The 26,740-nt window shown below is 43.2% G+C and overlaps 1 protein-coding gene across 1 annotated transcript in view; it reads left to right on the plus strand.

Annotated features, from left to right (window-relative positions):
- Positions 1-26,740, plus strand: part of LOC128745648 (hemicentin-1) — a 109,758-nt gene that overhangs the window by 9,763 nt on the left and 73,255 nt on the right. The window contains exons 2-5 of the mRNA XM_053842724.1: positions 744-1,085; positions 12,772-12,882; positions 12,964-13,167; positions 13,344-13,495. Of these exons, the coding sequence (XP_053698699.1) occupies positions 744-1,085; positions 12,772-12,882; positions 12,964-13,167; positions 13,344-13,495 (809 nt within the window). The remainder of the gene's footprint in view (positions 1-743; positions 1,086-12,771; positions 12,883-12,963; positions 13,168-13,343; positions 13,496-26,740) is intronic.

Consider the following 26,740-nt stretch of genomic DNA (forward strand, 5'->3'; position numbering starts at 1 on the left):
TCAGCACTTCTCGGTCACGGTAGCCTCCTCTATAGGTGGCAAAAATAAACGGTACAAATTGCTGAGCCCCTACAAACAATTGGTACTAAATTCTATTTAAAAATAATCAAAATCTGTCTAATGAACTGCAAAAATTCATTAAAGTTTGTTCTGAAGTGTTGAATTTTAATGACGGCAGTTTTATACACTATTTTACATGAGGATCTTTTTCTGTGCATTGGAAAAAATCCATAGCTATATTTTGAATGGCGAAACAAAATGTAGCCAGTATACTACAGAGCATTTATAAAGCGAGTAAAGCTAACAAATTAATAATTTGATTTAGTTTTCAAAACTCGGACTGCATTAAATCATTTTAAGAATTGAAAACAAAATCAAATAAACTTGTTGCATTCTCTAATTTACCCGTGTCCTGAAATAATAGATAGCCTTCCTAATCTATTCCACTTAATGGTGGCGATTATCATTGTGCTTACAGATACCAGCATAATTGGGATCCCATGCCTAGCAATTGGCTCCAGTGGGATTTCAATTTAAGCTCTAACAAGCAGAACTTTGATTCGACTTTTATTGTTACTTTTGTTCAAACGACTTTATTTCCACAGCAAAAAAAAAATATTAAAACAGCATCGAAACAACAGTGTCCCCCAGTTCCAATGCTCCGTGTTGCATAATAAATTGAAATGACCACAAACGAAAAGCGGATACGCATACTAATTTGCTTCTTCTACGCTTATTTTCAGTTCCTATCACGTTGGTAAGCGGTGTGCTCGGCAAACAGGCCAGTCTTCCGTGTGACATCCGGCCGCTCGAACGGGACGACGCCGTGTACATGGTGCTGTGGTTCAAGGAGGAGGACAACGAGCCACTTTACAATTTCGACATCCGGGGCCGGCAGGTGGCACAGGCACGTCTTTTCTCGTCGGAGAAGTACTTCGGCAAGCGGGCGTTCTTCCGAGCGACCACCCATCCGGCGCAGTTGCTGGTCGACGAGCTCAAACTGTCGGACGAGGGCATCTACCGGTGTCGGGTGGACTTTCGTAACTCACCCACCAGAAACGTTAAAATTAACTTTACAGTCGTAGGTAAGAAAAAACAAAAGCTATACAAAGCTCTCAAATTGCCAAACAACCGAACGAACTTCGGCAGGAGCAAAAACGTTCTCATAGTTTTTTTTCTAGCGTGACTCGTGCCACATTGCACCAAATTTGTACTCATAAAGGTTAAAATTATTGGTATTTCAGTATGTGAAATGTTTGTTTTGCCGAATAACTTAATCAATTGTTTAGCTGTGAAGATGCCAAACACGTATTAGATTCCAGGCAAACATTCCAGCTGACTTAGCATCGTATGTTTCCAAACAATATCCTTCCGCTTACACTTTTGAACCCGAGTGTATACACGTATGTCTGCTTGTTCGTGGCATGCGATTGAACGTTAGAAAAACTGCGTAAATGCTTTTCGAAGAAAGGCCGGGGATTGAAAAACTTTTACATGCATACAAAAAGTGGCGAACGGGAAAGCAATATGATGTGAAATCTCACGGGTCTTATCAATTTGTCCATGCTCATACCCGTACCCTTATGTTGGCCTGTTATCGAGGCATTTGAACATGACCCCCAAAGATTTGTAAATTATTTCCCTATATTTTCCACCTATTTTTCAAGTCCAAGTTCTGATGAACGGAGAAATTTCGGAACGTAACAATTTTCGTACCGCTAGTCACATTGAAAGACGTGCTTTGCCTCGAGAAGCGGTGTGTTTGGTGTAGATATATTCGAGAGACAAGTGGAGCTCATAACAGAAGCAAAGACAAACAGAGATCCGAGGGAAAGTTAAATATCTTCATTTGGAGGATAAAATGCAATTGTTTGTAATAGTTCGATCTGGAAAGAACCGGATAAGGAACTGGATTCTGTTATCGACTCACCTTTTCTGGGACTGAAGCAAACGTGCTTCGCTTGTACGATTGAGACAGGTGAAAGATTGATGAAGATAGCGCAAACAGACTAGCCGCACTGTATATTGTACCTGTACAAACCAGAGTCGGATTTTGTGGTCTCTTCCCGACGTGGCTGACAAGTGTATATTTAACCACATTCCACAGTAGTAATAGATACGTGGTTAGAGTCGACCCTGGATGCCGAGAACAAACGAGACGAGGACGGCAGGAGCCTGATTGCTGGTGGAATAGCTTCTGCATCATCGTCGTAAAATTGTCTTATCTGGATCATTGCTGCCATTACTGTAGTTCTGTTGTAAAGGCGTGCTCAGCTAGAGCTAGCTAGCGCTACGGTATTGATTCTATTTGGTATAGCTCAATGAGCTTTCCGTTTCCGTTCAGCTCAACGTGATTTCTGCAAACGTTACCTTCTTCTTGTCAGTTGGAGGGACCGTTGCTGGGCGCCGAAGCGCAGCTCTATCATTCGACCAACGTGGGTAGACAATGAAGCAGATATGGAAACAATTGGATTTGTTTGAATGGGTTTCTTTCTTTTTCTGTATTGTTACGGTATTACGTTAAATGTCGTTGAATGAAATTTTCAGGACGTGTCATTTTCTTTCGATAGGTACTTAGGCTTGAATTCTGTTAAATGATTGGGCCACATTTCAGATGAAAATCTTAACAAACTCGATAGGCGGTTGTGCTGCTACTATGCGAAGAAATTGAGGAATAAGTTATTTTGTCTGATTTCTTTTCGAGGGGACCCATTTGGAAAAACTGTAACAATTAAATATTGTGGGATGAACTGTTAATTTGATAGTGTACCTAGACTATAAAACTACACTCCTCGAAATTTGAACTCGTCACACTTAACCACAATTTCTGATTGATGGGGCTCTCACATCATGTAGCCATTTGATGCAATTTAGCGCACTGATATATGTATTTTACTCTCTGAGCCCTTGTTGGATTAAAATAGAAATCAGTACATTTTTGTTACAGACATGAACGCATAGTTGAAGTACGACAACGGGAGATTGACTGAAGTTTTTGGAGCGTCTTAGTAGAAGTTCGAAAACAGACACTGAGGAAGTCTGCAAGTCGTAGGCGAAATACGTATCTGTCGTGAATAAAATACACATAGTAGAATTAAATTGGATAAGTTTTCTTATTTTTTATTTTTAGGGAACGGGAGATTGGTTTTTGTATTAAAATTAAATAAAAAAAAACTTTTCTTTACTTCAATCCTTGTAGCAACACAAAAAGAAAAAAATACAAAAAGCATGGAAATAGTGTTTCAATCTTCCTACACTAAAGCTCGGGTCATTTAATATCCGGACGCACCGTTAATTCCACTGCAGCGCTCCTAGTGGTCGGATTTGCAATGTTTTGATATCAGTTTGTTTTGATCTGCTTTCTCTTTCAGTGTTGGAAAGTTCGTCACGATAAATTTTGTTTAAAAATAAATTAATTTTAGACACCCACTTCGAAAATCCGACGTGGTGATAAAATTTAATGCGCATATGCTGTCATCCAATCGAGACTTCTGAAAATTTATTATTTATTCTATGGGATATTTTATTATGTTCGCTATAAACTAAATCGATTGGGAAGATCTGACAGTTAAACTTGAACTTTTTTGCCCACGGATGTATAGTCAAGGGGCTGGCAATGCTGGCGGACTGATTTAGCTTTTTACCAGAGCAAGCAATATGCTTTACAGCATTGTAGCGTAAAGCTAAGTCTCCAAGTTGGCTTCGAGGTATGACGCAGGCCTTATAAGCCAGTCGTCGTATGTTCGAATCTCTGGGAGAGGCTGTTAGAGTCAAAAGGATCGTAGCAACTGACCCTGCAATTGTGCTGCACTCTAACAGCTGGCTGCAAAGTCTGTCGTATAAAAACAGAAGGTCAAGTTTCGATAACGGAATGTAGCACCTAGGCTTTGCTTTGCTTTTAGCGAAAAGCTTTTAAATTATGGCGGTAGCTGTCAAGTAGTGAAAAGCATAATCGGTTTTATTGCTGCTTTCTGCAGAGTATGATAAGACTACTTAGGCTTATACACTCAAGTACTTTTTTTACACGGTTTAGTTTTTTGAGTATTAAGAACGGGGTAACTTAGAGACCATAATTTATTTCTCAATACATTTGGGAGTAGCTCGACATTCCTCACGTAGATTGTAAATAGTTCCTTAGCTGTACCGTTTTCGAGTAATCGAAAAAAACAAACCGTGTAAAAAAAGACTTGAGTGTAACCCGATTCTTAAAGAGGTTATAAAACCTTTTGAACAGTGGACCTCTTGGTATATTTTTTATAAATTTATAGTAAGTCTGGCCATTCAGTAGCAAGTTGATGAGCAGCATTCCGTGCGTGTACCAAAATACAGAGGGCACCAATCCCAAGCAGCAATTTAAGTTTTATTATGTTCTTCTAGTGGTTCTATGACGAATTCCATAAAACCACTAATAAAACTATGAGCTCCACTACAAACTTTTGACGACCGCTATAAAACTCTTCAGATCAAGAGGCCCACTCTTCAGAAAGTTTTTAAAGCCTTTTGAAGTGTTAAGTTATAAGCTCAAGTAGGGTTATTACGCTCTGCTGAAAGCAGCGATAATATCGTTTATGATTTTTGCTGCTGTGGCATCATAATATTTATACCATACTAGCTGACCCGACAAACTTCGTATTGCCATAAATTATACTGTGTTGTACATAAATCCTGAATCCCGAAAGACCTTTATTACAATCTCGAGTTTTGCAAGTTTCTGAGGAGTTTATGGGTGTTTTAATATACAAATTTTGCTCACAGTAAAATAGAAAACAACTCCCCCCGTTGCTTAGCATGATAAAATAAAGCGGATAGCATTTAAATATTCGCCATCATTACAAACCATTTCGCCGAATGCCATTTTGGATTTTGCGGAACACCAATTCTCGGCTGACCATAACGAGGAATATAGAGTTTCGCAGAATACCATTTCGCGAAAAACCTTACTCGGGATGTACCATTTCACGGAAAATCTTTTCGTAGAAAGTACCATTTCGCAGGGGTGACCCAACTGAACGCAAGTAATAGAGGTCAGCAGATCTAGGAAAATAAATAAACTGGGTAGAGGTGATCTCTACGGGGGGCTGCCCCTCGCAGTGGCCGGCGCTTCCGACGGCAGGACAGAAATTTTCAACTAAACCTGAAGATAGACAGACAGACAGACAGACAGACAGACAGACAGACAGACAGACAGACAGACAGACAGACAGACAGACAGACAGACAGACAGACAGACAGACAGACAGACAGACAGACAGACAGACAGACAGACAGACAGACAGACAGACAGACAGACAGACAGACAGACAGACAGACAGACAGACAGACAGACAGACAGACAGACAGACAGACAGACAGACAGACAGACAGACAGACAGACAGACAGACAGACAGACAGACAGACAGACAGACAGACAGACAGACAGACAGACAGACAGACAGACAGACAGACAGACAGACAGACAGACAGACAGACAGACAGACAGACAGACAGACAGACAGACAGACAGACAGACAGACAGACAGACAGACAGACAGACAGACAGACAGACAGACAGACAGACAGACAGACAGACAGACAGACAGACAGACAGACAGACAGACAGACAGACAGACAGACAGACAGACAGACAGACAGACAGACAGACAGACAGACAGACAGACAGACAGACAGACAGACAGACAGACAGACAGACAGACAGACAGACAGACAGACAGACAGACAGACAGACAGACAGACAGACAGACAGACAGACAGACAGACAGACAGACAGACAGACAGACAGACAGACAGACAGACAGACAGACAGACAGACAGACAGACAGACAGACAGACAGACAGACAGACAGACAGACAGACAGACAGACAGACAGACAGACAGACAGACAGACAGACAGACAGACAGACAGACAGACAGACAGACAGACAGACAGACAGACAGACAGACAGACAGACAGACAGACAGACAGACAGACAGACAGACAGACAGACAGACAGACAGACAGACAGACAGACAGACAGACAGACAGACAGACAGACAGACAGACAGACAGACAGACAGACAGACAGACAGACAGACAGACAGACAGACAGACAGACAGACAGACAGACAGACAGACAGACAGACAGACAGACAGACAGACAGACAGACAGACAGACAGACAGACAGACAGACAGACAGACAGACAGACAGACAGACAGACAGACAGACAGACAGACAGACAGACAGACAGACAGACAGACAGACAGACAGACAGACAGACAGACAGACAGACAGACAGACAGACAGACAGACAGACAGACAGACAGACAGACAGACAGACAGACAGACAGACAGACAGACAGACAGACAGACAGACAGACAGACAGACAGACAGACAGACAGACAGACAGACAGACAGACAGACAGACAGACAGACAGACAGACAGACAGACAGACAGACAGACAGACAGACAGACAGACAGACAGACAGACAGACAGACAGACAGACAGACAGACAGACAGACAGACAGACAGACAGACAGACAGACAGACAGACAGACAGACAGACAGACAGACAGACAGACAGACAGACAGACAGACAGACAGACAGACAGACAGACAGACAGACAGACAGACAGACAGACAGACAGACAGACAGACAGACAGACAGACAGACAGACAGACAGACAGACAGACAGACAGACAGACAGACAGACAGACAGACAGACAGACAGACAGACAGACAGACAGACAGACAGACAGACAGACAGACAGACAGACAGACAGACAGACAGACAGACAGACAGACAGACAGACAGACAGACAGACAGACAGACAGACAGACAGACAGACAGACAGACAGACAGACAGACAGACAGACAGACAGACAGACAGACAGACAGACAGACAGACAGACAGACAGACAGACAGACAGACAGACAGACAGACAGACAGACAGACAGACAGACAGACAGACAGACAGACAGACAGACAGACAGACAGACAGACAGACAGACAGACAGACAGACAGACAGACAGACAGACAGACAGACAGACAGACAGACAGACAGACAGACAGACAGACAGACAGACAGACAGACAGACAGACAGACAGACAGACAGACAGACAGACAGACAGACAGACAGACAGACAGACAGACAGACAGACAGACAGACAGACAGACAGACAGACAGACAGACAGACAGACAGACAGACAGACAGACAGACAGACAGACAGACAGACAGACAGACAGACAGACAGACAGACAGACAGACAGACAGACAGACAGACAGACAGACAGACAGACAGACAGACAGACAGACAGACAGACAGACAGACAGACAGACAGACAGACAGACAGACAGACAGACAGACAGACAGACAGACAGACAGACAGACAGACAGACAGACAGACAGACAGACAGACAGACAGACAGACAGACAGACAGACAGACAGACAGACAGACAGACAGACAGACAGACAGACAGACAGACAGACAGACAGACAGACAGACAGACAGACAGACAGACAGACAGACAGACAGACAGACAGACAGACAGACAGACAGACAGACAGACAGACAGACAGACAGACAGACAGACAGACAGACAGACAGACAGACAGACAGACAGACAGACAGACAGACAGACAGACAGACAGACAGACAGACAGACAGACAGACAGACAGACAGACAGACAGACAGACAGACAGACAGACAGACAGACAGACAGACAGACAGACAGACAGACAGACAGACAGACAGACAGACAGACAGACAGACAGACAGACAGACAGACAGACAGACAGACAGACAGACAGACAGACAGACAGACAGACAGACAGACAGACAGACAGACAGACAGACAGACAGACAGACAGACAGACAGACAGACAGACAGACAGACAGACAGACAGACAGACAGACAGACAGACAGACAGACAGACAGACAGACAGACAGACAGACAGACAGACAGACAGACAGACAGACAGACAGACAGACAGACAGACAGACAGACAGACAGACAGACAGACAGACAGACAGACAGACAGACAGACAGACAGACAGACAGACAGACAGACAGACAGACAGACAGACAGACAGACAGACAGACAGACAGACAGACAGACAGACAGACAGACAGACAGACAGACAGACAGACAGACAGACAGACAGACAGACAGACAGACAGACAGACAGACAGACAGACAGACAGACAGACAGACAGACAGACAGACAGACAGACAGACAGACAGACAGACAGACAGACAGACAGACAGACAGACAGACAGACAGACAGACAGACAGACAGACAGACAGACAGACAGACAGACAGACAGACAGACAGACAGACAGACAGACAGACAGACAGACAGACAGACAGACAGACAGACAGACAGACAGACAGACAGACAGACAGACAGACAGACAGACAGACAGACAGACAGACAGACAGACAGACAGACAGACAGACAGACAGACAGACAGACAGACAGACAGACAGACAGACAGACAGACAGACAGACAGACAGACAGACAGACAGACAGACAGACAGACAGACAGACAGACAGACAGACAGACAGACAGACAGACAGACAGACAGACAGACAGACAGACAGACAGACAGACAGACAGACAGACAGACAGACAGACAGACAGACAGACAGACAGACAGACAGACAGACAGACAGACAGACAGACAGACAGACAGACAGACAGACAGACAGACAGACAGACAGACAGACAGACAGACAGACAGACAGACAGACAGACAGACAGACAGACAGACAGACAGACAGACAGACAGACAGACAGACAGACAGACAGACAGACAGACAGACAGACAGACAGACAGACAGACAGACAGACAGACAGACAGACAGACAGACAGACAGACAGACAGACAGACAGACAGACAGACAGACAGACAGACAGACAGACAGACAGACAGACAGACAGACAGACAGACAGACAGACAGACAGACAGACAGACAGACAGACAGACAGACAGACAGACAGACAGACAGACAGACAGACAGACAGACAGACAGACAGACAGACAGACAGACAGACAGACAGACAGACAGACAGACAGACAGACAGACAGACAGACAGACAGACAGACAGACAGACAGACAGACAGACAGACAGACAGACAGACAGACAGACAGACAGACAGACAGACAGACAGACAGACAGACAGACAGACAGACAGACAGACAGACAGACAGACAGACAGACAGACAGACAGACAGACAGACAGACAGACAGACAGACAGACAGACAGACAGACAGACAGACAGACAGACAGACAGACAGACAGACAGACAGACAGACAGACAGACAGACAGACAGACAGACAGACAGACAGACAGACAGACAGACAGACAGACAGACAGACAGACAGACAGACAGACAGACAGACAGACAGACAGACAGACAGACAGACAGACAGACAGACAGACAGACAGACAGACAGACAGACAGACAGACAGACAGACAGACAGACAGACAGACAGACAGACAGACAGACAGACAGACAGACAGACAGACAGACAGACAGACAGACAGACAGACAGACAGACAGACAGACAGACAGACAGACAGACAGACAGACAGACAGACAGACAGACAGACAGACAGACAGACAGACAGACAGACAGACAGACAGACAGACAGACAGACAGACAGACAGACAGACAGACAGACAGACAGACAGACAGACAGACAGACAGACAGACAGACAGACAGACAGACAGACAGACAGACAGACAGACAGACAGACAGACAGACAGACAGACAGACAGACAGACAGACAGACAGACAGACAGACAGACAGACAGACAGACAGACAGACAGACAGACAGACAGACAGACAGACAGACAGACAGACAGACAGACAGTAAACATTTAGTATCTTCGGCAAAGTTGAATGAAATTTGTAGTTCTACAACTTTGCTGAATACATGAACCTCCTATCTAGTTCCTACAGAAAGTTAATTTTTTCACATGTCATATCTAATTGTATGAGTAAATCAAAACCTCCTGTGCCAAACGCTTCCCATGCTTGGGAATATCTTTGCTAATAAAGGCTAAGTGATAGTCCAGACCTTCGGAGCTGATCTAATGGCATTTAGATCAGAAGCCTCATAGCGTCTCATTATGTTCTCCGAAGATGGATTAAAAACACCCACTCGAAAAAATATTAGTTTAAATAATATGCGGATAACACTTAACAAAATAAAGTCGTGTAGTTCAATGGTTGGCATAAAACTATGGTTTTAAGATAAGAAGCCGTATACCACACAACTCCGCACCTTAACCTCCACTACCCAATTGAAAAGTTGGAGTATTCTTCGGTATAGCCATGTGGAGGCGCTAGGTAGGGACTTGGGATCAATGCGGCATATATAGATGTTGGTAAAGTGGTGTTAGTGAAATGACGAAATTTTATCATGGTGTGGATAGAATCGACCAATCACGATTAAGCGTGACGTCAAACTCCACAACAAACCCTATTATCCAACGCGTTTTTTTTTTGTAGTTTGGCGTCCATTACTGATTTTTCGGCTTGGGATGGTCAGAGCTATGTTGGACGCTTCTTCCGAGTTGCCTTCTCCATTTCATATTCCACTGGTAACTTTTACCTTTTCGCAACAAAACTAGGATATTTTTTTGAAACGATGATTCTACAATTGATGAAGGGACGGTAAGGGAAAGTAATGGAGAAGGATTTTTTCGGGAATGAAGGGGAAGGGTGGAAAGGAAGGGGGGGGGGGGGGGGGGGGTAATAGGTAGCTATGGTTAACAAGTTGTCGTTGTGACTCCTGTCTTTTGTCCAATGCTGGAAGGTGCATGGGTCGAACCAAGCTGTAATCAGAGATTATAATCGGATTTGAACCCACAACACCTGCCAGGGCGTGTCGCTCACTGGTACCCGTGTACCTTTGAACCACAGAGGCGCTGGACAAAAGAAGTCTGCACAACCCCCCTTATTAACCATAGCGCGGCATGGGTTGATCTATTTTTAGACACAAATTGTGCCTCTTCCTCCACCTACTGTAGAAACCACCGACCGAGAAGTTTTAATCTAACGTCATTTTACTTTCAGGACGACGACACTATGCAGGCCCTTACGACTTGCAAGGTACTGCGTGTGACGCTGTTCGTCCGAAAGCGTGTTAGTCCGCGTTTCTCAGCGCGGTTCTTCGGAGAAAGGCTCCGTTCCTATGAAAATTGACCAAACTCGTGACTTTAGTCATGACCTTGAAATGCGGTCAGGCATATATTAATATATTAATATAGGCATAAAACGCGGACTAACACGCTTTCGGACGAACAGCGTCACACGCAGTACCTTGCAAGTCGTAAGGGCCTGCATAGTGTCGTCGTCCTGAAAGTAAAATGACGTTAGATTAAAACTTCTCGGTCGGTGGTTTCTACAGTAGGTGGAGGACGAGGCACAATTTGTGTGTCTAAAAATAGATCAACCCATGTCCGCGCTATGGTTAATAAGGGGGGTTGTGCAGACTTCTTTTGTCCAGCGCCTCTGTGGTTCAAAGGTACACGGGTACCAGTGAGCGACACGCCCTGGCAGGTGTTGTGGGTTCAAATCCGATTATAATCTCTGATTACAGCTTGGTTCGACCCATGCACCTTCCAGCATTGGACAAAAGACAGGAGTCACAACGACAACTTGTTAACCATAGCTACCTATTACCCCCCCCCCCCCCCCCCCCTTCCTTTCCACCCTTCCCCTTCATTCCCGAAAAAATCCTTCTCCATTACTTTCCCTTACCGTCCCTTCATCAATTGTAGAATCATCGTTTCAAAAAAATATTAATATATGCCTGACCGCATTTCAAGGTCATGACTAAAGTCACGAGTTTGGTCAAAACTAGGATGCCATCAGCCTTTTCAACAAACAGTCGAGTTGAGTAATTTTCGTTGAAATGGGGCGACTGCTGACGTGAGGTCTTACAATATTGGAACTTTTGTACTTGATTAGTTGAAAATGGGTAAAATAATGAGAATTATAGTTCTAATATATCGAAGCTGAGGACCTCTCGTTCACTGTTTTATAAACTTGAAATTTGCCGCCTAATTTGTGTTCAAACTGTAACAAATACGATTTGTTTAGGGGTAAAGAAAGTAACTTAGAAAGCTTACTTCTAATATTCCCCTTCTCACATTTCCATTTCCGTGCCCTTCTGTATGCCATTGGTGTCAAAACTGACGGTTTTGATCGAATTCATAATTTGTAGCATGATGTAAACCACCTTTTTATAACAACCTGCAATTAAATCGCGCATCACACGTAGCTATTAACTGTCATACCTGCGAGGGATTCCTAACCGTTCATGTATAGCACAGGGATAAATCGGTGTAACAGGTTAGACAAGAGCTGACATAATTACTGTCAAGTAACAGTACGCAACTACAATTAAACGTAATTTGTCATGTAATGTTCCACCCTCGAAGCGATAATTGCTGATGACTTTCAGCACTCAACGTGCAGCGTAGTAGGTTTCTGAATAACAAATTTTCTAGTGCAAAAAGGGCTGGCTGATACGGAAACCATTCATATAAAACCTGGCAAAGAACATTCCGTGTATAACGTGCAGTAATTATCAACAGGAGTAATACTCATTCGGAAGGGCACTAGCGTCAATTATCAGCCTTTTGAGTGACGTTCATATCGCAATTTGCTCAGTAGTTGAAATATAAAGACCAGCATCCACATTGCAAAAAGCATGTTATTGAATCACTTTTCACTTGCTCTTCTTGCAGTTCCGCCAGATCGGCCAGTAATCTACGATTCTCGGCGCCGGGAGAAAACCAACACTGTCGAACCATACAGCGAGGGGAGCGACATCCAGCTGGTCTGCGAGGTGAAAGGAGGTATGCCCTTGTGGAACTGATGTGGAAATTCCCATCTCCATTTTATGTGTTTTGCTCTTTTTTTTCTTGTTTGGTTCTCAGGTCGACCTAGGCCTAACGTCACATGGTACCTGGACAACACGGTGATAGACGAATCGTACGAAACCAGACCGGACGGTACGACGGTCAATCATCTTTCCTATCCGAACATAGGGCGACAGCACCTGGATGCCCGATTGATGTGCGTTGCTAGCAACACCAATCTAACGCCTCCGAATAATAAGGTTGTGGTCCTGGACGTCAACCGTAAGTATCTGGGGCTGCCTCTGTTTGATTCGGGTGAAGCGTCATGTCTACCAGTGTAGCTTTTAATTTAATTTGTTCGAGCCCATTCATTCTACCCCCCCCCCCCCTCCCCCCAAACAGACACTCACACACTAACGTACCTGTTTTTCTCTTTCGTATACTTTTTTTTTCATTAGTGAAACCAGTGGCTGTGCACATTCTGGTTAAGGAGAAATTCGTTTCCGCCGATAAACGGTACGATATCGAGTGTAAGAGCTCTGGATCTCGACCGGAAGCGGTCATTTCCTGGTGGAAAGGAACACGGCAGTTGAAGCGGTTGAGCAAAAACGTAAGTTGCAACCCAGGGGTCGGTACCCCGTGGGAGGGGTTATTGACTTTTATGGTGGTGTTTATTGTGTACTTGACGTGTGCATTTTCTCGTCACAGAAAAAAAACGACCGCTCAAGTAGGCGGTAGGGTAATACACTGTGTTTGGTTCAACTTTTGAATTGGTTTCATTTGCTGATATATTGACATGTCCGTTTTATGTTTGATTTGCTAGTAGGGTAGTTGATCCAATAGTTGTGGTAGTACCAATAGTTGCGCCACTGTTCACTAGGCTTACATAAATTTGAAAAACAGTTTATGTCGCCCCCCCTTTAAAAATTTTCGAAATTTGAAGGGGTAAAAAAATAAAGTGCAATATTATTATGTTGCCTTCTTTAGTGATAGGCAGATTTTTTACAGTTCAATGAGTTTACGTCTCTAAATTACCCCATATGTGCGCAAAGTTAAAGTAATCCGGTTAGTCTCGTTCAACTTTCCTTCACCAACTAAGCTTTCTGATTCCTGATACAGGTCATAGGCGACTATTGTGCTTAACTTTTACATCCCGACGCCGAAAATTGGGGTGCTTGAAATCAGACTTTTGGCTCCATTTACTTTAAATTTTATTCCATTTTAATTCAACCTGTTTTAAAAGAACCGAATTAGATTGAGGCATCAATAAACTAAACAATATATTAGTGAACTTTGGTATCGCTTTTGACGGAGGTATTCCGAATTGCAATGGGGTTATTTTTTGCTGTCATAGGTAGTAGATAGATTGAAATAGAAATACAACAAATTAGGCACTCCTTTCAGTGCTTTCGGGACTCCAATTGGTCGTTTTATTCCGTAGTGTCCAAGAACTTACCCTAATCAGCCAACATCCCAACATCCAAAATGTTAGGGACGTGAAACTTACAATTTTACTTAACAAATACAATATTTTACCATGCATTGGATGCAAGCAGAAAGGATGTCACTGAATTGTGCAAAACTTTTCCGACTATTGTCATATTGTGATTATCATTGGGCTCTATGGTGGCCCGACCACAACATCAAATGAAGTCATGTTAAGTTATATTGCTTTTTTACTGACCTTTATCTTCTTCTACTTTAAAAATGGAGCTTTAGTATGGATTATGGAAGTGTGCAAAACTGGAATTAAATTGGAATAACATTTTCATTGCTAGGCAGTCTAAACGGTTTATCTCTTCAAACGTTCCAATGATTCGCAAAATCCTGAAGCTTTTGAAAAATGATCTAGTCATTTATGCTGGTCTTATAACAGGACATTGTCCGATCCGCTATCATCCGAAACTTAAAAAAAGACTCGGGACACCTGTTATGCCGAAGTCTGGGAATTTTTAATTAAAGATCAAGGTTCTTCGATAGAGGGCTGTTATAATCCCTGATATTTGGTGAACAACTTCCACTGCAGTAGTGACCTTCATCCGAAGTGCATCAGCGGCCTGGACAAATGCTATTAGTCAAGCAATGACAATCGCTTCTGATTGTGTTGCGTTTGCATCTTTAATATACAAAGATAAACACGTTCTTCTTGAGAACCAGTAGGAATGGCTGGATATTCATATGACTAAGAGGTTGATCAAGAAACAAGCGGTTTCAAACGTGAATAGTTTCAGAGATATTTTTGTTAAAAAATGTCAGCAGCACATAACTTGCAAAAAAGCAAAGCCATGCGTTTATACGTCCTTAAGAACTTGACCTTTCTTTATCGACAGACTTGGCAGCACAGCACATGCGTTCCAAGTAAAAAAGTTGTAGAGAACTACTAAAATGCCACTTTTACAAGATGCCTTGTGTTTGATAGATTTATATCCCACAAGCATTAATTGGGTATTTTAGCGGTATTTAAATTCTCGCATATTATGATAATATATGATGTCACTGTAAAGTCACATGAAGACTTTTTTAAATTTGATGAGTGAAAGTAATAAAAAAAGCATTTTTTTCATTTAAAAATTTTTTTTTGGATAAGACGATAGCTTATAAGTAAACCATTTTTCTTCTCAGCTCGCCTTAGACAACACAGTGGATAGATAAACTATGGTCATCAGCCGATACAGGTTTCATATGGGAGCTGTCAAAAGCTCGGTCAAAATGAAGAGCTCTATTAGAAAGATAGAAGAGAGGAAGAGAACTTCTGACATCATTTCAATCAATCGGCTTGGTGGATATCTGTCAAACAGCAAATCATTCTATTTTTGATTTTTATTAATTTTTTCATCAAATATTCACTTAATTAAAATAAAAAAAGAACTGTTAGATTCAGAAAACGACGGGCTATCAAATGAGTTAAAAAAAGCAACTTTTTTGGGAAAATTAAAATACCCAATTGACGCATATACCTCAATAAACAAGAAAAAAGAAATTACACTGTACTTAGCTGCGCGACTAATGGAGCGACTACCCTAAAGGCGGAGTTTTTGGGATTCATTTATACTTTGGTAAAAGTTCATGAAATATGAAAGCGAATTGCATTCTTTTTAGCATTAATCAAACTAAAATCAATATCGATCAAACTTGAAATGATTTAGGCATAAATCTTACTGCTACTGTATGGTCTTTACTGGGTCACAACTCTTTACCATCGGGTAAGCGGGTGAGCATTGAATTCTTTATTACACACTAGTTGAGCCCGAATCTTACGATCCGGAAAATTTAAATGTCTGTTCAGAATTCCGAAGACTGCGAATACATTCCATTGGCCAGTGTTTGCAAAGATGTTTAATCTTTGTATTAGTTCTTTGAGTTCTTATATTGCATAATATAGCTCTAAGAAGTTGTACCTAAAAGAGTCATAGCCGGAAACTGAAACAAATAGTTTTTATGGTCGTATTGGATTTTATTTAACTGAATAAAAACTACTGGCTGTTTGCAACAGTTATGTAGTCTGATTAGAGTAAAATGCTGCTTAGAAAATTCTTGATCGTTTGCTATCATTAATTAATTTTTTAAAATTTTGCGACTTGGTTCCGTCTGATTTAACACCGACCATATGATATCGCGACAATCAATCGAGCTGAGCAGGCGAGCCAAGCAATTGAGTCAAGCAGTTGGACCGAGCAGTCGAGTCGAACAGTCAAGTCGAGCAGTCAAATCGAGCAGTCTAGTCAAGCAGTTAAATCAAGCTATTCAGTCAAACAGTCCGGACAAGCAGTTGAACCGAGTCGAGCAGGCAAGTCGAGCAGTTAAATCGAGCAGTTCAGTCGAGCAGTTTAATCGAGTAATTAAGTCGAGTAGTCCAGTTGAGCAGTTGGAACGAGTATTCTAGTCGAGCACTTGAATCGAGTAGTCGAATCGAATGGTTTAGTCAAGCAGTCGGGTCAAGCGATTAGGTAGAACAGTTGAGTCGAGCAGTTCATTCGAGCAGTCGAGTCGAGCAGTCGAGTCGAGCAGTTCATTCGCGCAGCCGAGTCGAGCAGTACATTCGAGCAGTTGAGTCGAGTAGTCCAGTCGAACGGTTTATTCGAGCAGTTGAGTCGATTAGTTCAGTCGAACGGCTTATTCGAGCAGTTGAGTCGAGCAGTCGAGTCGAGCAGTCGAGATGAGCAGTCGAGTCGAGCAGTCGAGTCGAGTAGTACAGTCGAGCATTTGAGTCGAGTAGTCCAGTCGAGCAGTTGTATCGAGCATTTCAATCGAGCAGTTCAATCGTACAGTTAAGTAGAGCAGTCAACTCGAGTAGTAAGTCATGCATATGTGACAAGCAGTCGAATCGAGTAGTCCATTCGGGCTGTTAAATCGAGCTGTTCAGTCAAGCAGTCAAGTCGATCTGTTCAGTCGAATCGAACAATTCAGTCGAGCAGTTCAGTTGAGCAGTCCAGTCGAGCATCAAATCGATCAGTCTAATCGACCAGTCCAGTCGAGCAGTCTAGTCAACCAGTTGAGCAATCGAGCAGTCCAGCAGTCGACTGAGAATACAATCCATTGCTATGAAAGCATGACGTCCTGTCAGGGACCTGGTTTTAGTTAGCGATAAGCCTCTTATGACGTCCTGTCAGAGACCTGGTTTTCGGTACAGACATAAGCCTCTTATATAAATAGATATAGATGTTTATTAGCTGAGTAGCATTTGCATACTACACTCAACCCCCGCTAATATGCAAAACACCCCGTTCAGATCAAGTGAATTCATTTTTAATCTGAATATTTGGTAACTCTATTCATTTTCACATACGCACCAGGCGCGCACTCTATGACTTCGTTGTTTTGATTTGACGAAAACAAACGTTTTGAAAACATGTCGAATATGCGCGAATTCCGAACATCCAGTTTGTAGAAGAGGAAATTTGCTCGACAGTATCAACTAAAATGGTCTATTTTGAGAGGTGGAGAGAGATAAGTTGCATATGAGTTATATTGCCAAAACTGCTGAGCAAGAGGAAACGTATTAAGGTTCTTTGCTTTTTTTCAATTTGCCCGGTTAATTGTGTATGACGCTTGATCAGTTTTTAATGTGAACGCATTCATACCAACGGGGTTCAGATTAAAAATGTTCAGATTAAGGAAGGTCATTCCAGCGGGGATACACGGTACCAATCATTTTGGATGCTTTCCACTAATAGCGGGTGAATTTCGTAAACCAAAATAGTTAACATAAGCTACTTAATTGTAGTTAACTGGATTTAACACAGAGAACGGATTAACAGGCTCGGAGAAAGTAATCGATTTTTTGTGAATAAAATCTGCCAGTGGCGCCCTCCAGAAATAGCTTGCCAAACGCATCAAAAAATATGCATGCGCCTTTACCAATATTACTTTGTGTTGGAGTTACATATGGGCGATGGCAGCGACGTCACGTTTTAGTTTGTCACTTATTGCTCGAAGGGTGCTCCATTGAGGCATTAAGCGTTGATTACATAAAAGTCCCTCTGGAATTCTATCAAATCTCGACGGACAGGTTCAGTAAACCCTCTACGGATGACGGTGGAACTTTTAGGTTGTAGGTATATGTGCCAGCACTCTAGAATCACAACTATAGTGACATCATTATATGACATCGTACATCAACATCACACGCATACACCCTTGCAGATGGTTGTGATCATTAACACTTATAAGCAATAGTAACTCCTTGGGATAAGAGATGGCGTTAGTAGTATCATCCTTTGCTGTGTATATGCGAACCTCCTACTATGCCCAGTCTTGGGTTCTGGAGCCTTCGATAAAAGCATTTTTACACACTTCTCGTCAATTATATGTTAGTCTGTTCTCTGTGGATATAATAACCCATAGTTTATTTCTTTATTTTAAATCTTGACTGTTTTAACACTATTCAACGTTTTTACACTATTCAATGTAGAAACAGATCATGAAAATTTATTTACTCTTTGGTTTAGTGTGACTTCGATTCGTTTTAATAAAATAGATTCAATCAATTCATGGATATAACTCCAAAATCGGTTAAGGATTGAACGTATTTGTTTTTTTTTTGTTTATCTGTCCTCTACAATACATAGAAAATCGGCCATCAAAACAGATGTCTCCCCTGTAACCACAGACTGGGTTTTGTTATTGTTTTGCATTACATGCAGTTTAATTTGAAAATAGCGCGACAAACACCTGCCTATTTTCCAGCCCATAAAATTTCCATGCCCACTGATTAGGGGACACCGGATCACCGGTATGACAGGTTTACTCTTTTCGGGTAAAACGTGAGTTTGTATCTATGTTTCGCCATAACTCCAGAACGCTTTGGCCGTTCTCCACCACGCTTGTCACGCTTGGCATAAGGGAATCAATACTGATTGTGACAAAAGGGAGTGGCGGTTTTTTTTACAAGGGCAGAGGAAGATTTTAATGGGTAAAGGGATGCGTTCCTCTTGCAATTGGAACGATATCAGTTGTACAAATGGCTTGATGCTAAGGGGGAGGTTCAAAAACGCATAAAAGGCTTTGTCTCGCGTTATAGGGATTACCGACAAGAAGACAGATTTACAAGCGGCTGGGGTCCAATTCAATGAATCTAAAATTTATATTATCGATAAAGCATTTATTAGTTCATCTGTTGTTTCATCGGTTGTCCATTACTTTTAGTAACTACTACCATGTTCATCTCGCTGGCATTTTTGCTTTTGAAAGGTTTTACAGAACTAAAACTAAACTGAACGCAGTGCGGAAAAAATATCCTACTGCGGTCTCCCCTATGGCGATTCCATACCACGACCGCACTGATTGACGTCAGGAATACAGTTGCCGGTGTCGTAACGAGTGAGGACATCTCGTTCCGCGAAGCTTTTAGCGGTGGCATTAAACACCGCACAAATATCAATATTTTATCTGCATATATTTATCCAACAAACCGAGTCATGGCGACACGGGAACCGGATGCGGATGTATCCTGCCAAACTCTCGGTTCATCAATAACCGAGCGCCATAAAAGAGTGAATGGGCATGGTAATAATAAAAAAAAACACACGTACGGGCAGACTGGCGGATGCTTTGATCTATACGATCTGCGGATCGGGACGGCAAGGCTTTCGTTAGCGGTAAAAGGCAGGCAGAAATTGTCGGTTTCATCCAATGAATCCAGCCGCTGCCATTTTGGTTCACCGTTCACAACGAATCGCGATACTCTTTAATCAACAGAGCAATAAAAATCGATTACCACCAGGCATATCTACACTGCAAAAATTGGATCCCGATTGAAGGTGAATGTGCAAGGGTTGGGTTATTTTGGGCAGTCAGTTTAAATTTACCCTTTTGTGCACCGTATTCCGCATACTCGGTTAAATTCGATTCTGTTGGTGCGGAATGATTTGTTGTTGGACCGCAGCGCAAGTAGAATTTCATGGAAATCAAATTGACTGAATTTCGGTAGGAATGTTACGCCGCGCAAGCCGTGATTGGGCTCCTACGTTTCATTGCGAATAAAATTGATTAGAAATTAAAACGCACTAAACCGACTGAGCCGCATGTTTTTCTGGCTAAATTGGAAACTGGTAACAATTTTGAAAGCCAGAATCGACAGTAGAGTTCGGTATTAGTAATGGGACTACACCGACGATGAAAGTTGAAAATGAAAATAGCGAGACTAATTTTTTTTGATAATTAATAAAAATAATTATACTGCTCAACATAATTTTCAATGAGCTTTCCCAGTTGGTCATCACTACTAAAAAAAAGTCGTTTCGGATATTTTTGCAAATTTTGTTTCAATCAAAAACGGCATTACCATTTAAAAACCTCTGCGCAATGCGTGTTTTTTGTTCCAGCGCATATTGATTCTGGCAGTAAGTTGGAATATTGCAATAGTACCATAAACCACTGCCTGTGTGTGTATGTATCGCGTAACAGATGAAAAATGCAACGCAGAAACATGCAAATGAGGCATACTGCAATTGGTGCATTCGTGTCTTTTATTTGCTTTGGCTTCCGCAGTTCTGAACGGAAAAAATAGCAATTTATCTATCCTTCATGAATGTTGAAGTTAGTACGATAAAATTCGGCCTGATATTTTGTTTTGAAATTCACAAAAAAAACTGTATATAATCACCGATTTATATGATAATTGACTTATGGGTCACATGTTTAGAATAGAGATCTTTCTACAGAATATTTATATTATAAAAATAAACAAATGGTTCAACAAATTGCCAGTAACTTATTAGTATCCAAAAAAATAAAAATTCTCCATAAAGTGCTACTCGACGGAGTCGCATGGTTATCGACAGTAAGCGACATCACTTTTGTTCTCATCGTATGAAGGCTATAATTTCACTACAAGAGTATAGTTTCGTACACATATTACGTAACCCATAGAGAGAAGGCTGTGTGGATAATTGGCCGTTCTTAAGCCGTTTGTCGCTTGCCGTGTTTCCGGTTATGTTGATTACTCAGACTGTGAAATGACACTGACACAACAAGCCTTAACAGCTTACCGCTTTGTATATACCAGAAAACATAGCAGGTTTTGGACAAGGGGTGTGACTTACAAAGTGGTCTAATGCCATGTCATTTGGAACTGAATCGCTTGGTGTACCTAATTGTCATCCGTGCCTGTGGAGCAAAGCGATCGCAAGGTAAATGTGTTGGAGTAATTTGACCTTCAAATTCCACATGAATTCTCACTAGTAAGCGTACAAAAGATTATTATAAGTATGTTACGATAAAACTGCTGGACATTTTATCTATACAACGACATATTAACAGCTATGTTTCACTCAGCAATATAGTAGTTATTAGCATTTGAAATCTTTCAAATGTTCTACTCAGTATGGAAAACCAAGACGCAGTCCTACGGCAAAATAGTGGCCAGCGCTTGCAAGTGTAATTCTAACCTCTCCACTTGTGATGTCGCAACCTAGCTGGGAATGTCCCAAATGGCCGAAACACGATCCCGGAAACTGTACACGACAATCCATCCGTCAAGGCCAAGGTTTAACAGAATCATACGCCGCTTTGAAGTTTATAAACAAATGGGAAGTCTGCAAGTTGAATTCCTGGAATTTATCGAAAAATTTTCACTTCGCCGTAGAGTGTCCCTCTTCATAACCGCGCTGTCGTCATCGTCGTCAGCAGCATAGAGCCAGGATAGCTCGTGCTGTTTCAAGCAGTCGTCTCCATTCTACTCGATCTTGGGCCATTCGACTACTCAGTCGTCTCAGAAGTCGCAAATCGCTTTCGACCTGGGCGAGCCATCATGCACGTTGGGTCCCCCTGTTCCTGGTGCCGGTAGGGTTGTTGAAGAGGACTATTTTCGTCGCACTGTCGCTCGGCATCCTTACGACGTGTCCGGCCCACCGTAGCCTGCTAACTTTCGCTAGATGTACGATGGGAGTCTCCCCAAGCAGTGCCTGTAGCTCGTGATTTATACGCCTCCGCCACTCTCCGCTTTCAGTTTGTACTCCGCCAAATATCGTCCGCAGCACTTTCCGCTCAAACACGGCTAGGGCGCGTATGTCCTCCGTACCACAATAGTTCAAAATAATGGACGCAGTGGTGAGAGTACCCAACAGAAGAAGATGTCCTCCGTAAGCAGCGTCACGGCTTCAAGTCCATAAAGAACTACCGGTCTAATAATGGTTTTGTACATTGTTAGCTTCGTGCGGCGGCGCATGCTTCCTGATCGTAGCGTTTTACTAAGGGCGAAGTAGGCTGATTTCCCGCTTGGATGCGCCGCTGGATCTCCTTACTAGTGTTGTTGTCCGCGGTCACCAGCGATCCCAAATACACGAACTCCTCTACCACTTCTAGTTCGTCGCCGTCAACGGTTACCGTCCGTGGGAGGCGCGCATTTGTTCCCTTTGAGCCTCTTCCTTTCATATATTTGGTCTTCGACGCATTTATTTTTAGCATTTCACCGATCGTGATCAATTTGAATACATTCACATTTATTTTTAGCCCAATTCTCCTAGACTCCGCTTTCAGTCTGGCGTAGATTGCCTCCGCCGTCGCAAAGTTCCTGGCAATGACATCGAAGTCATCTGCAAAGCCTAGAAGTTGGCTACACTTGGTAAAAATCGTGCCTCTGGTTTCGATGCCCGCTCGTCGGATCACCCCCTCAAGAGCGATGTTGAATAGCATGCAGGATAGACCGTCACCTTGTCTCAACCCTCGTCGCGTCTCGAAGGTACTCGAGAGTGTCCCAGAGATGCGTACGAAACACATCACTCGATCCAATGTAGCTCTGATCAGTCGCGTCAGTTTGTCCGGAAAACCGTATTCGTGCATTATCTGCCATAGCTTGTCTCGATCGACTGCGAGGGCACGTTGTACTCCTGACATTTCTGCAAGATCTGTCGGATAGTAAAAATTTGGTCCGTAGTTGCGCGAGCCCTCATGAAACCCGTCTGATAATTTCCTACAAAACCTTGTGCTATCAGTGACTGCCGGCGTAACAGGATCTGGGAGAGTACCTTGTAGGCGGCGTTTACCAGCGTAATACCACGATAGTTGCAGCAGTCTAGCCGATCACCCTTTTTGTAGATGGGACAAACCACTCCTTCCATCCATTCCACCTCCGGAGGCTCCTCACCTAGTGCCTCTCCAATGGCCGAGTGTATTCTGTCCCAATCGTCTTCGAGATTTGAAGCACTTAACTTCTCGGAAGAAGGCAGTGCCTCATCCACTATTTGCACGTAGTTCTCGGCAGATTGTGGGTTATCCCGCTGCTTGATCTTCAACCGAGGAGAACTGCCTTGACGTGTGTGGTATACGGTTGACAGTTTTGAGCGCACATATATTGTTACTAGGCAATGGTCAGAGTCAATATCCACAGAGGGGACGTCTGTTCGTGATGTTAAAAAAGAATCGGCCTTCTATAAGAACGTGGTCAATCTGGTTCATTGAATGATGGTCAAGTGATCTCCAGGTGGCTTTGTGGATATCTTTGCGTGGGAAAAAGGTGCTTCGGATCACCAGGCCTCTGGAAGATGCGAAGTTTATACATCGTTGTCCGTTAGCGTTCGTATCGGTTTGCAGGCCATACCTATCGCCGGTCTTTACATTTCTTCCCTACCGATCTGGGTGTTCATATCCCTGATGACGATCTAGATTTCCCATAGCAAGCAGCTGTCATACGTTGCCTCCATCTTCGCGTAGAACGCTTTCTTTTCATCGTCGGGTCTACCTTCGTACGGGCAGTGCACGATGATGATCGTGCAATTGAACAAACGGCTCTTTACACTCAAGTTAACAGATTCTTTCCTTGATCGCCTTCCAATCTATCACGCGGTCCTGCATTCTTCCCTAGTCTACAATGCCCAATCCCATGTCGTTGGTAATGCCAGCGCTCTGGTAAAACTGTGCGTTTCCGCTTCGGATCTTACAAACGTTCTCTACTTTGTGACAGATCTCCTGTAGAGGTACGATGCTAAGTTTACGGGGTTCCGGCTGTTCGAATAGTACCCTGTCACGAAGTTTAGCGATCTGCAGTTCCAAGTACCGAGTAACCATTCGTCGTCCTTGTTTCGTCGTCTAGGCCTAGGTATACCGATCCTTATGAGCTTGAACAACCGCCCAGAGCTTCGAGGTACGATGCTTTTCTAATAAACCAGTTATCGTATGTTCGAATCTGCTGCTAGATAGAGTCAGTAGGATTGTTGCACAAGCCCCGTGACTGTCCTATACTCTAAAAGCCAGCCGCGTTAGTTAAAGGAATCAAGTTTTAGAAAGACGTTTAAGCCTAAGGCTTTTCTATGCGCTTGAATATTTGCAGTAGGTGAGTTTACGTACATTGCCTTACTAGGGCTCCGCTGCCGAGTCTCGTGATGGCGCTACCATCTTATAGTGCCGAGATAACACAGTGCCTCATCCCTGTTGGTATAAGTCCTTAATTTCCACCGAGGTTGGTTACCCGATCTTCGCTAAGATTGCTCGTGTTCTGGTTGGTATCACGAGAAGGTAGAGATAGGAGTTGCTGGATAAGAGCCACAGACCACCATGTGATCTGTATTCACATTATCTAGTCATTCATCAACCAAAATGAAAACCCCACTGGTGTTCGCCAATAAAGGTTTCCTGCAACGGCCTCAATCTTTGAAACAGGATGCGGAGAGAATTTTGTATGCAGAATTGAGGAGAGTAATGCCCCGATAATTGCTGTACAAGAGTCGGTGGCTCGTTTTGTAAATAGGCGTGATGAGACCTTCCAATTAGTTCGTAGATGGTTCCTCCTCAGTCCATACCTTTAGTACAACCTGATGGACATTCCGTTGTGGTTCATTTTCTAAATTGTTGGTAACATGAATTTTTTAAGCATGCCGCCTTCCTAGGTCTGCGATGCCTAGTCTCGCAGACAGGTCTGCCGTCTTGGGTAAAGCTGTCGAGGCAGTGTTTCATAAGTCAACCGTCCGCTCCGAATCAGTCACTGTCGCGTACCTGGAAAGGAAACGGCGATCCACCATGCAGTGGGTCTACCGTAATGAGCCCTAACTTGAGGACAGGCGTTCACGTATGGCAATAAGGCTCGTCCTTTGATCAACACCCCACCGAAGTATGACCTTAGTTTCAACCAGGATTGTTTACCCAATCTCCGCCAAGGCTGCTCGTGAAGGGTGTCCAGCATTAAATTGCATCACGGAAAGAACGCTAGAAATTACCTAGTTGACCGATCCTTTTCAAACTTCAAACTTCAACTTCAAACTCAGACAATAAAATATAACCCATTTGTAAGCTTTTTGCATATTTATTTCGTTCAAGTTCAATACCATAACCGTATGCTCGCAATTTCCGCTTAACTCCACTCACAAGGTTCTGTACAATATCTGAATGCAACTTCTTCTGTACGGAAACCCACTTTTTCTTCATGTCTTCCTAAGATTTGAGCTCCTTGGGATGTTTCGGTAGTGCCTGTTTCGTAACAGTTCAGTATTTTTCGATGAGCCTTAGTTATGGTGCGGTGGGGGGTTCATGTCCTTGGGTACAAAAGTGACCCCTTTAGCTTCGTACCACTCCAGGGTATCCATTGAATAGTGGCACGAAGCTAGTTCCGGTCAAAAGATCGTACGGCTCTTGTGTTGTTTCAATAGAGGAATCAGAAGCTTCTGTAGACAGTCCTTGAGGTAGATCTGCCCGTTAACAGTCCCGGTAGTCACGAACGACCTCCCAGTTGGCTTCGAGGAATGACACTGTTCTAATAAGCCAGTCGTCGTATGTTCGAATCTCGACTGATGGGAGGCTGTTAGAGTCAATAGGATCGTAGCAACTGGCCCTGCAATTGTCTTGCACTCTAACAGCTGGCTGCGAAGTCTGTCGTATAAAAAACAGAAGGTTAAGTTTCGATACCGGAATGTAGCACCTAGGCTTTGCTGTGCTTTGATAGTCACGAAAGGCGCACTCCATTTGCTACATGAGCAGATCGCTTGCCAAATCATGTATTTCTAGGCAAATTTTGAAAGTTTCTGCTTCCTTACTTCCTCCGGAACATCAAACTGATGCCGGACGGTGAAGAACAGTAGCCCCGGAAGCTGCCGGAAGTCCTCCTTGATGTAAGTCTCATCATCCATGATGAGACAATGAGGCTTCGTCAGCAGCTGGGCGTACAATTTCTGGAGCCGTGATTTTCCCACCGTATTTTGTCGTTCGTCACGATTTGGAGCCTTCTGCACTTTGTACTTAAGCAATCCCTCCCGGTCCTTGGCTCTCTGAACGAAAAACTTGGGCAGATTCAACTTTTTGGCCACATCTCTGACCGAATCATTGGGATTCCGCTTAAACGCTATCACGACACGCTTGTGATCCTGACCACTAATGGAACATTCTGTTTGACCGCATTTCTCCTTCCAGTCGATGGTCAGAGTTTCGT

Source organism: Sabethes cyaneus, chromosome 1 (assembly GCF_943734655.1).
Source record: "Sabethes cyaneus chromosome 1, idSabCyanKW18_F2, whole genome shotgun sequence".
Taxonomy (NCBI): domain Eukaryota; kingdom Metazoa; phylum Arthropoda; class Insecta; order Diptera; family Culicidae; genus Sabethes; species Sabethes cyaneus.